Genomic DNA, 10,927 nt, shown 5'->3' with positions numbered 1-10,927 from the left:
ATGGAAAACATCACTCTTCCCCTTTATTTCAACCTCACCATGTTTGTGAACATAGGCTACTACCGCTACCCAGCCTTTGCATTGTGTTTCCTGCTGTACACCGTTATTGTCTCTGCTAATCTTGTCATAATAGTGGTAATATCACGAGAGAAATCGCTGCACGAGCCCATGTATTTTTTCATTTTGTGTCTTTCCATTAACTCTCTGTACGGTTCTGCTGGCTTCTTCCTCAGATTCCTAAGGGACCTGCTGTCTGATACTCATTTGATCTCACGCGCAGCTTGCTTCACTCAGATTTATGTCATTTATACTTATGCGTCGTATGAGCTCACCATCCTAAGCATTATGGCATACGATCGGTATGTCGCTGTATGCCAGCCTTTACATTACCACAGCAAGATGACCTCCACTGTCGTCTCCAAGTTGGCAGCCTTAGCGTGGATCTATCCAGCCTTTGCTGTTGCAGCCTGTGTTTATTTGGCCTACAGACTTCCCTTGTGCGGTAATAAGATACCAAAAGTATTCTGTGCTAACTGGCCTGTTGTAAAATTGTCCTGCATTTCCACTGTGATCAATAACCTTGTCGGCATGTTAGTGTCCACAGGCACCGTCTTTCTACCCCTGGCTTTTGTCTTGTATACTTATTTACGAATTTTGCTTGTTTGTAGGAAAGGCTCTTCAGAATTCAGGGTCAAAGTGTTACAAAGCTGTCTCCCGCACATTATTACCTTTGTCAATTATTCCATTACTGTGTTTTGTGATGTTGCCCTCAGCCGTTTTAATCTTGAAGAGTGGAATCCCTTTGTAGCTGTAATTTTGTCACTTGAGTTTGTCCTGATTCCTCCCATTCTGAACCCTCTTGTGTACGGTCTGAAGTTGCCAGAAATTAGGAAACCTATATTCAAAATGTTATCATGCTCAAAAACCATACCTTATAAGTAATTTTCTGAATACAATAATTACCTGTCTTGATCTCCTAGTGTCAGTACTCAGGATTATTTCACAAACACACAGAAATTGGTCCATAGATCATCCATTTTTTCATTTATTTCAAACATACTTTACACTGACTGTGAGGACAAGATTGTTAACCTGTGCTGCTCCTAGAGTCGGTGGTCTGATTTAGGCTCAGTGAACTGAACCTACACTTACAACGCAAAACTTATAATAAATCAGCACATGCCACCAAATCCTAAGCTGCACAAAAAGAGAATTTTGACCATAGACTTTATGGCAGAGTCTGTGTACTAAAAAACAACAATGTACACTGCACTCAAGACGAAGTAAATTCATACATAGGCTAAAGGCTGTGCACACTAAAGAATTACTTTATTCATGCATTGTGTGTTTCAAATCATCAGTCATACACTGATGAAAGCTTGATGCTGAAACTTCTGTTTGTTCCTCTTGCTGCAATTACTGTAAATATTTTTTGAAATGCATAAAGTGAATGTAAAGTAATGTTTTAGTGTGCATAATCTTTGGTCTGTATATAAATAGTCTGTGTACTGAAAGAGGTAAAAATGCTACATCAAGAAACTGAGGTAACAATTTGTACCAAACAGCATGATGACATTGCTTTTACTGTGTAGTGTATATACTGTCAATCCTCCATTACATATATTTTAGCAAGTGCAAATAAAGGCTAAATAAAAAACATAACTGTACTTTTTTTTGTAATATGTAAATTACAAGAAAGTCTCTCTAATGAAACCCCAAAGAAGGTCAAGAGTTTCAATTTAATGTCTAAACCTTTCTATCCATTACTTAGAGAGCTGTAAACATCGTTATCTGGCTATAGTGAATAGCATTACACCTATACTTAATTAAAACATTTCCAGAATTAAAGGGGAATGCCGCCCATTTCCAGCAGTAAATTATGTCTTTCTCTACCCTGCTAGGAGTAGAGGAGACTGGGGCATGTTTCCAGCTAGATTAAGGTCTTCTCTAAAAAAAAAAGAGGCTTGTTTTACATTTTTGATAAAAGTTACTGTCAAAAATACCAAACTTGGGTCAACTTACCCCATGTCAGGGCATGTTGTCACACATAACAGGGCATGTTGTCATATAGAAAAGTGTGCTGTGTTTGAGCACTCAATTCCATTTCCTTTGAAGTACAGTATATATAGTATACTATAATAACATCAAAAACATACTGTAGTATTGAAAATAACATATTTAATCTCAGAAATCGACACCCACCCCACACATTTAATTTGATGTTTTATGATGTAAAATATCTTCTTAGTCACTTAAAGAAAATAGTAATAATAGTAATCTGCCTATGCAGCCTACCCTCTGTGGCTGTATGGGAGGGAGAACCAGCAGTGAGGCCACTTGTTACCCAAGCCAAAGGTTTGTGGGTTCAAAAATATTATTTATTCAGATAAGAATTAATGTAAAGTTATTTCTAACCTTAAAAAAGAATGTGGATAGTTATGCCCCAAAATCAATGTGACAACATGCTCCAACCCGACATTCCTTACCTGAGCATTATCTTTACTAAACCAAATCCTTTATTAAAAAAATATATATATTTACTTTCAAGTATCAAAAGTATACAACATTTTCTTATGTTCAAGTGTTTTGACTTAGACTGTTGTATTCAACATAAGTAACCTCTTATTAAGAAAGTAAACATTTGTGTAATTGGACTTTTGGCTCTAAAATATTTAGTTTCAGAAATAAGCCACTGAGACAACTTACCCATGTGACAACTAGCCCCGCTCTCCCCTACTGTGGTCATGAGCGAAGCATTTGAATTGTTTCTAGAGCTGGAACTGGCCCAGCTGGATCGGGTCACATTACTGTACCTCAGGTGTTAATTTGGCCTGCCCCTCTTTCAGTGTAATGCAATGTCAATGGAAGTTTGGATCGAAGACACAAACCTGGCGATCTGAAAGCAAACTGAGAACAAACAAATGAGCCAAATAATTCTGAAGTGTTTATGTCGCGGGTCAGAAGTGTATTAATACCCCCTATGTATTATGTTTGAACTGTACATTTATATAGCCAATTCAATGTGGGGTTGAAAAGATTGTGGGGCGGGGGAAGACTGTATTATGGACAGACTGGGGGTAGGGAGGAGGAGATTATCCTGGTTGTGCCCCGTGCTTGTTTCTTGATCCTAATTAGGCTGATTGGGCGCACCTGCAGAGGAGGGAGGAGCAGAAGAGGAAGGGACGCTGAAAAGGAGAGGTGGTCGGGCAAGAGGGTAGAGAGAGCAACACCGAGAGCTGGGAGCGAAGCGACGGCCTTAGATCCTCCGCACACTAGTCCACCGACAAAGGGATGGTCGTTTCCTTCACAAGGCTTGTGGTGAAGTAGCCTGGTAAGACCATCCTGATCACGTGACCTCACATTCTGTTTCATTCCACGGATCAGTCTGGACTTCTAGCCGCCCACATCGATTTCCTGAAATTACAATGTAACCGGGCCAATCAGGGACTGCGTCGTAGTTGATGATGTGAAATACAGGCCGCCGCTGGCAAAACAGTAATGGCGTCTCCCGAAGCAACGAGCGGTAACGTTAACGTTAGTAGAGTAAACACAGCCATAAGTGCAGTTATTGCAGAAATAGACTCAATAACAACAATTAAACAAGAACAAGAGTATGCACTAGCGGAGTTTCTCGGCGGAAAAGACGTTTTCGCCGTTCTTCCGAGTGGATTTGAATTTGGATTCGCTGATTGACTGAAGGAGTTTGTCTGTCAAGGCAAGTCCTCCCGCCCACTGAAATCGATGTGGGCGGCTAGAAGTCCAGACTGATCCGTGGAGCGAAACAGAATGTGAGGTCACGTGATCAGGATGGTCTTACCAGGCTAGTGGTGAAGTGATTCTGTGGTAAATCCAAGTTCTCATCCCTGCTGTCCTGTATCCCCCCACAGCTGGAGCCGGAGGATCGCCACTTCGCCAAGACACAGCCTACTACGAGTCCGAACCCCTGGGCTGGCGGGAACTGACCAAACGGAGGGACGGAAGCTTTCTACGGCTTCCAGTCCTCTTCCCGCTGGAGCACGAGGAAGAAGGCGTCGACCGTCTGCGCAAGGGCTCTGGGGTCGGTAAGCCGTGCCGGAGGCATCGGAGAGACTCTAATAAGGGACTCTTTTAATGTTCTTATTCCAATTTGGGTCAGTACGGCGCCGACCAAATTGGAATGTTTTTATCTTTCTTTACTTCTTTCTGTTGTCTGGTCTGTAGCTGTGGGCCCCTGTTTACTTACCGGTTAATAGCTGGTGGCCTGCGCTGCCAGTGGACCCCAATATGGTAGCCCCATCCAAGATAATTCATCGAAGCTTGAAAGTGGTGTGATGTGCTTTATCTCTTACACAAATGGTGTTAAATGATTTAGCTTGATCTTATGCATGTAGTGTGAAGGAGAATATACATTTTGAGGTTTGCTGAATTGCGGTGTACACTGGCGTGGAGTGAATTAAAGTAGGCCTACTGTTATCTTTGGCATAGGTTGTCATAGTTGGACAGGCTACTGAGGAGTGTGGGCTAACACTAAGGTTACGGGGAAGAGCAAGGCAACCCACCTATGTTTGTGTGTTTAATCTTCTAATGAAATGTTAATAAATAAACATTGGATTAAATAAGCTTACTCTGTCTCTGTGTGTGTGTGTCTTGGGAATTGAAATAGGTGGTGTCAATTGAAGTGGGCCAGTTGCCCTAGAAATCAGAAAAGTGGTGACATTTATTGTTTCTAAAGGAAAAGGTCATTTTGTCTCCCGAAGATCCACCAATATTTTCCTGTTTTTGCAAGTATTTCACTTACATATATGAGGCTCCATCTATTTGCAAATTTCAATTTATTGCAACATTTCTGTCTGTATACAAATGACTCTAAACGCTTTGTCGTCTCAGTAACTGGTGTTGCCAAAAGATTAGACATGTATGTACCCATGACTGTCATAGAAAAATGCTTTACGCTTCTGATATTTGTCAAACTTTTAACTAGTGTTTAGCTAGTTTTCACTTGAATTCAACTTCATTTATTTCAGTCTTCAAAAAGTGGTGGCAGCAGCAACATTTACTTTCACAGAGAATTCTCTAAACTTGGTTACTCAAATAACCTGGTTTTGGGTCGACGCATGTAAACATCATAATTTAGAATAATCCAGGTTTGTTAATAACCCAGAAGTTTGTTTATACATTGATGCTACAGGTAGCTGGCTATTATAGGCTGAGAGAGAGTTAGTTCACAAATTTAAGAAGATTTAAAAAATTTGGGGTGGCAAAGTAAGGAAAATTGATGGCAATTTGCCACCTTTTGATAAAGCAAATGTCTATGCGTCTAGCTGGAATGCAGTCATCATCCCTCCAAGTTTAGTCAAAATCAGACCAGTTAAGTTTAGGGTCACCGGAAATATCGCATTTGATGGATGGATGGATAGGCCTCCCTAGACAAGATACAGTATTTTTTCTATTCTTTTTCTTTCTTGTTTCAGGATGAACACATAAGAATAAAAGTGTAGTTATCCTGATTCCTATCTCAAATCACGTTAATTGATTTCATTTCTGTTGCTCCTCAGTCACTTCAATGGGAGAATACTAATAATGTCACTTCAGCTACATTAGACCGTATGCTGGAATAAGCTCAGTTCTACTCTGCTGAAGGTCCAGGTCGAGTTACTCCAACAATAGCTCAACCAGCTCACTGATTGGCCCGTTTGACTTCCACGCTCCTGTTGTTGTTGTCAGAGAGAGGATTTAAACCGAGGAACAGACACTTTGGTGGGGATGGACACACACAGCAGAGGATGTTCACTTCTCCTCTAACAATCTGGCAGTCGGTGTCAAGGGTAATTTTCTGCGGTGACACTGGGTGGGCTGGTGTTAGTGAACTTGTTTTACTCTAGAGAACATGGTGACCGCTTAGACATGATGGATAACGTTTCAGTTGTAACGCTATTTACTCTTTCAGGGTTGAATCACACGTTGGAGCAAAGAATCACCCTCTTCTTGCTTGCTTTACTGTGGTACTTAATGATTCTGCTGGGAAATGTTGCTCTTATTGTTATCATCATAGTGGACAAAAGCCTTCACGAGCCCATGTATATCTTTGTGTGTAATCTGTGCATCAATGGACTTTATGGAACAGTTGGCTTTTACCCCAAATTCCTCCTGGATCTTCTGTCCCACCATGTCATTTCTCATGCTGGATGCCTGCTGCAGGGTTTTGTAATACACTCATCCATTTGCGGTGATTTTTCTATCCTCGCTCTGATGGCCTATGACAGATATGTGGCTATATGCCGACCTCTAGTGTACCATTCAGTCATGACAAAACAGAGAGTCTCTATCTTTGTGTTTTTCTCTTGGTTCATACCACTTTACTGCATGTTAATGAACACAGCCTCAGTAATAGGATTACAGTTATGTGGCTCACACATACAGAAACTCTACTGTGTTAACTGGATGATTATTAAACTTGCTTGCTCGCCCCCCAAAGCAAACACTGTTATTGCATATTTTAATATAACGTTTTATTTTTTACATGCTGTTTTTATTTTTTGGTCTTACATGTATCTGATCAAAACATGCTTAACATCCAAAGACAACAGGGGGAAGTTTATGCAAACATGCGTGCCACATTTAATCTCTCTATTCACTTTTACTATTGCCGTGCTTTTAGATTTATTATATATGCGATTCGGGTTGACTGATGTTTCTCAAAACCTCCACAACTTTATGGCGCTACAAATTCTCCTTATTCCTCCAGTCATGAATCCATTTATATATGGATTCAAACTAACCAAAATTCGCAACAGAATTCTGGGTTTTGTTCATATTAAAAAGAAAAATGTGAAGTGTCAAGACATGACTTTTCATATTGATGGAGAGCTCTCAACCTGATATTAACATGTTGGAAAAGAAATCGCTGCAAATCCTTTTTTACATTTAAAGGCGGAAATGTGATGGGAAGTTAATTGTTTTTCCTGAATATTTTCCCTAACGTTATTGTCAGTTCACAATAGTTCACAAGGGAGATGCTTTTCATGCTAACAAAGTGTATAAGAGCTGCTTTTATCATCTCATAAATTGCCCCTGTACCTGTAAGTGCTGTATTCATATTTGATTTGAAAGTATCTTATCTACATGTCACATGGATATACATCTGCTTCTGCAAGATTACAGTGTCTTAAAGTTAATGCAGTTTGGAAATGTTATAATGCAAAAGATTTAAATAAACAAGGTATCAACTATTTGTTAATTCACAGATCATTTATTTGGAAGTGAATTGTAAATCATTTTTCCGTAATACAGGAATTCTTTCAGAAAATCTCTGGTCATTGTTGCTGCATGAATATCTTGTGTGATGTCACATCGTTGTGTCAAGCTTTTCTAGACAAGCACACACACAGTGCAGCTGAATCCTTCAAACAAAGAACCGTAGATGTTGTAGTTTTAGACATATCATGCATCATTTTCCCTCTCCCAATCAAAATTGGGTTTATTATACAATTTAAAATACATTGGCTGCTCAAAAAAATCAAAACTGACCCACCAGGTTATTAATCTCAAAGCTTTTACTCTAAAGCTGGCCACACAGTAGAAGACAATTAGTTTGAGGATAAAATTTGGATTTTTGTACAGAAACAAAGCATGCTGCTCTTTTAAAAGTAGAAAAAAAACATTGTACAATAAGACATGTCTCTATTTGATTATGGGGACATTTAATATTTGCATGCTGCCATGTCTACTTTGAAGCCACTGGATGCAGTTTACCACAGCACTTTGTGTTTTATTACGAAAGGTAAATTTCCAACTCGTCGTAATTTATATCAACAACTCGTCTGGTCTTCTCTAACAACAAGAATGGATGCACTGCAATATATTTTTCTATAAGGCCCTACTCTTGAAATGACTTGCTTTCACATCTAGTTATTATGGTACCAGATCACAGGACTGGTTAGTTTTAAATACGCCATGCATATACAGTATGCTATATTCTGAAATTGGCAAGGCTGGTTTCTGGTTCTATGCATCTTATAAATGGAAGAAACTGCAAATTAGAATTTCTTATCCCCCTCACTGATTTTAAAGCAACTTCTCACATTTTCTATGATGTTTGGGATTGCTTTGTGTTATGTGTGTCCCTGTATGTTGCTGAGCAGCTGACTGTTGAAATGTGTGAATGAATTGTACTGTATGTTTTCTCTGTCATTTTTTGTTTTTGTTCTCAGGTGTCTCTTGAAAAGATCTTGATGTCAGTGAGACTACCTGCTTAAATAAAGGATAAATTAAAAAAAGACTGAAAAAGACCGAATGATTGTGAGTCTGACAGTCTGGAAAGATAGAGGTAGTAATTTGATCAAGTGTTAACTGATGATCTTGGAATTTTAATGATAAATGTTAAGCAAGTTGACAGAAATTTAACTTTAATATTTTAATTCTGTTGTCATATGTCTATCTCTGATCGTTGAAACTAATTTAGTGTAATGATTGTTGGTGAAGCGCCTTATTCTCTGTGATTCACTGACTCATGACGACAGAAATGCAGAATCAACTGTTGCTGTAGTTGAAGTCACTACAGTCCTGGAATAATCAGGATAAACAGGGGGGTTGTTTATTTTGGTTGCCTGGCAACCAAAACCGGGTATCCTCCTACTTTTCACAATACTACCACTAAGGGACTCAAGGGGTCGGCAAAGTCATCAAGTTTCAAATTCTATTGGTCATAGCTTTAGTTAGATACTCATAAATAAACCAAAGAAAACAACAACAAAAAAATGCCATACAATTATTTTCTCAAGTACTCAAGTGAGGTCTGATGGATGACAGGGAGGACCAGGGAGCAGCGTTGGCACATGAGCACACTTTATTAGCACACTCACAAGAAGAAGAACAAAAACGTAACCAAAGTTAGCCGATGATCTACGACCAACTGCGACTAAATCACAGCCGTGATGTTATTTACTATAACACACACTCTCTCTCTTGTTCTATTGCGTAAGTAAGTGACAACATTTTGACACACAATCAATCATCATGATGGCAAAAACAATAAAATAAGGCCCAGGTTGCAAGGGCTACATGGCTGGAGTATTTACTAGAAAGCCAACAGTGAGCTATAGTGAGAAGGCTATCCAGCTGTTCTCCTCTCTGTTCATCCTGCATGACCAACACCTTGTAATTTATGTTCTGGAGGGGTATTTTATGTTTTATTTTATGTTCTGCGTTATGTTTATAGATTGTGTTACAACCTAAAATATTAACTAGCAGTCTTCAAGACAAAACAAAAAGTGAAAAATGACCTCAAGCACCCAAAATGACTGTAGGGCTCTATACAGGTAGTAGCCTATTCTGGTACATTTTGCTACCCGACAGGATGGGCTACCCTAGACATTTAGCCCAGTCAGTAGCCTATTCTGGTACATTTTACCCTAGTCATTTAGTTAGTTGAGAAACCTTGCCGTGGATACTGATATATTTTGCACGTTTTCCTTCGCCTTTCTTCTTTACCTTCCCTGTGCACAAGACGGGTTTTGCTCTTTTTGACAACCGTTTTCCCGAATATTTAATGTCATTAAGTTTGAAATCAGTTCAGAACCACTGCATGCCAAATAGTAACTGATTATCTTAGCAACCTCAAGTCAAGCTCTTCCAGACCGCTGATTGGCCGGTTTGAATTCCCTGTCCCAGTTCATGTGTTGCTTGCTGCAGTCAGACAGAATATTAACAGACACTGTGTAAGGGACGGGGATACATGCTCCCCACCTCTGCAACAGCTAGGTACTTGGCTAGGCAATGACATCAGGAGGGCTGGACATTTTAAGATTCAAAATTTATTAACTGTGTAAAGACAAACTCTCATACGATGGATAATGTTTCTATAATAAGGGTGTTTACTCTTTCAGGGTTAAATGAGGCAACTAACCACCGGGTCGCTCTCTTCTCTCTCACTTTGCTGTGTTACTGTGTGATTTTGCTGGTGAATATTTCTCTCATTATGACCATCATCTTGGATAAAAACCTTCACGAACCCATGTATATTCTGTTGTGCAGTTTTTGCATGAATGGACTTTATGGGACTGTAGGCTTCTACCCCAAATTCCTCTTTGATCTACTGTCTCCCTCTCATGTTATCTCTTATGCCGGATGCCTTGTTCAAGCTTTAATGATGTACTCATTTGCTTGCAGTGATTTGTCTATTCTTGCAGTTATGGCCTATGACAGATATCTGGCTATATGTCGACCGCTGGAGTACCACTCTGTCATGACTAAGCAGAGACTCTCTCAGTTAGTGTGTTTCTCTTGGATAATACCTTTCTGCATTATATCCATCAACATTCTGCTAACGTCCAGACTGAAGTTATGCAGCTCAAACATTCAGAGACTCTTTTGTGTGAATTGGGTAATTGTTAAACTTGCGTGCTCCTCCGCTGACACCACTGTTAACAGTATCATCGCATACATTACAATATTAGTTTATGTCTCCGTAGGTTTCTTTATATTTTGGTCTTACATGTACCTGATCAAAATGTGCGTGAGTTCTATAGAGAAGAGGGGGAAGTTTATGCAAACATGTGTGCCACATTTAGCTTGTTTACTCACTTTTCTGGTGACTATAGTTTTTGATGTAATGCACATGCGATTTGGCTCAAAAGATGCACCTCAAATGCTTCAGAACTTTATTGCAGTAGAATTTCTTCTCATTCCTCCAATTATGAATCCGCTAATATATGGTTTCAAACTGAGCAAAATTCGGAACAGAATTCTGGGTTTTGTTTATACTAAAAGTAAATAATCAGGAGGTTTCTGGCCAAGATTCAGCAATAGGACTTGTTAGGAAAACTCCAACTCTTTTTTTTTATGTGGTGAAAAAACTGCCTTTGTATGTAATATGTATTCTCTTTAATATATACTGTATGTATATCATATTTACATTGTCTGCATTTCACAGATGTTCTGGTCCACATTA

General features: G+C 39.3%; 3 protein-coding genes across 3 annotated transcripts; all 3 read left to right on the top strand.

Moving 5' to 3' along the window:
• LOC139912891 (olfactory receptor 51I2-like) lies at positions 1 to 5,455 on the top strand. Its single transcript, XM_078285918.1, has 3 exons — positions 1 to 916; positions 3,888 to 4,061; positions 5,451 to 5,455. The coding sequence occupies exons 1-3, from the start codon at positions 1 to 3 to the stop codon at positions 5,453 to 5,455; spliced, it is 1,095 nt and encodes a 364-aa protein (XP_078142044.1).
• Positions 5,456 to 5,883: 428 nt separating this feature from the next.
• Positions 5,884 to 6,858, top strand: LOC139912889 (olfactory receptor 6E1-like). Its single transcript, XM_071900811.2, has one exon. The coding sequence runs from the start codon at positions 5,884 to 5,886 to the stop codon at positions 6,856 to 6,858; it is 975 nt and encodes a 324-aa protein (XP_071756912.1).
• Positions 6,859 to 9,823: 2,965 nt separating this feature from the next.
• On the top strand, positions 9,824 to 10,753 carry LOC139912897 (olfactory receptor 6B3-like). Its single transcript, XM_071900817.1, has one exon. It carries the CDS (start codon positions 9,824 to 9,826, stop codon positions 10,751 to 10,753), a length of 930 nt encoding a protein of 309 aa, XP_071756918.1.
• Positions 10,754 to 10,927: the final 174 nt, after the last annotated feature.

Source organism: Centroberyx gerrardi, chromosome 10, assembly GCF_048128805.1.
Source record: "Centroberyx gerrardi isolate f3 chromosome 10, fCenGer3.hap1.cur.20231027, whole genome shotgun sequence".
Lineage (NCBI taxonomy): Eukaryota > Metazoa > Chordata > Actinopteri > Beryciformes > Berycidae > Centroberyx > Centroberyx gerrardi.
The sequence above is the reverse complement of the archived record's forward strand: the minus strand, read 5'-3'. Positions and strand labels throughout refer to the sequence as shown.

What these genes read in the sequence shown, in the direction of transcription:
- LOC139912897 (XM_071900817.1), top strand. Translation starts at nt 9,824, where the DNA reads ATGGATAATGTTTCTATAATAAGGGTGTTTACTCTTTCAGGGTTAAAT.
- LOC139912889 (XM_071900811.2), top strand. Translation starts at nt 5,884, where the DNA reads ATGATGGATAACGTTTCAGTTGTAACGCTATTTACTCTTTCAGGGTTG.
- LOC139912891 (XM_078285918.1), top strand. Translation starts at nt 1, where the DNA reads ATGGAAAACATCACTCTTCCCCTTTATTTCAACCTCACCATGTTTGTG. An exon ending in TATATTCAAAATGTTATCAT is followed by an intron (nt 917 to 3,887) that starts GCTCAAAAACCA and finishes ATCCCCCCACAG; the next exon opens with CTGGAGCCGGAGGATCGCCA.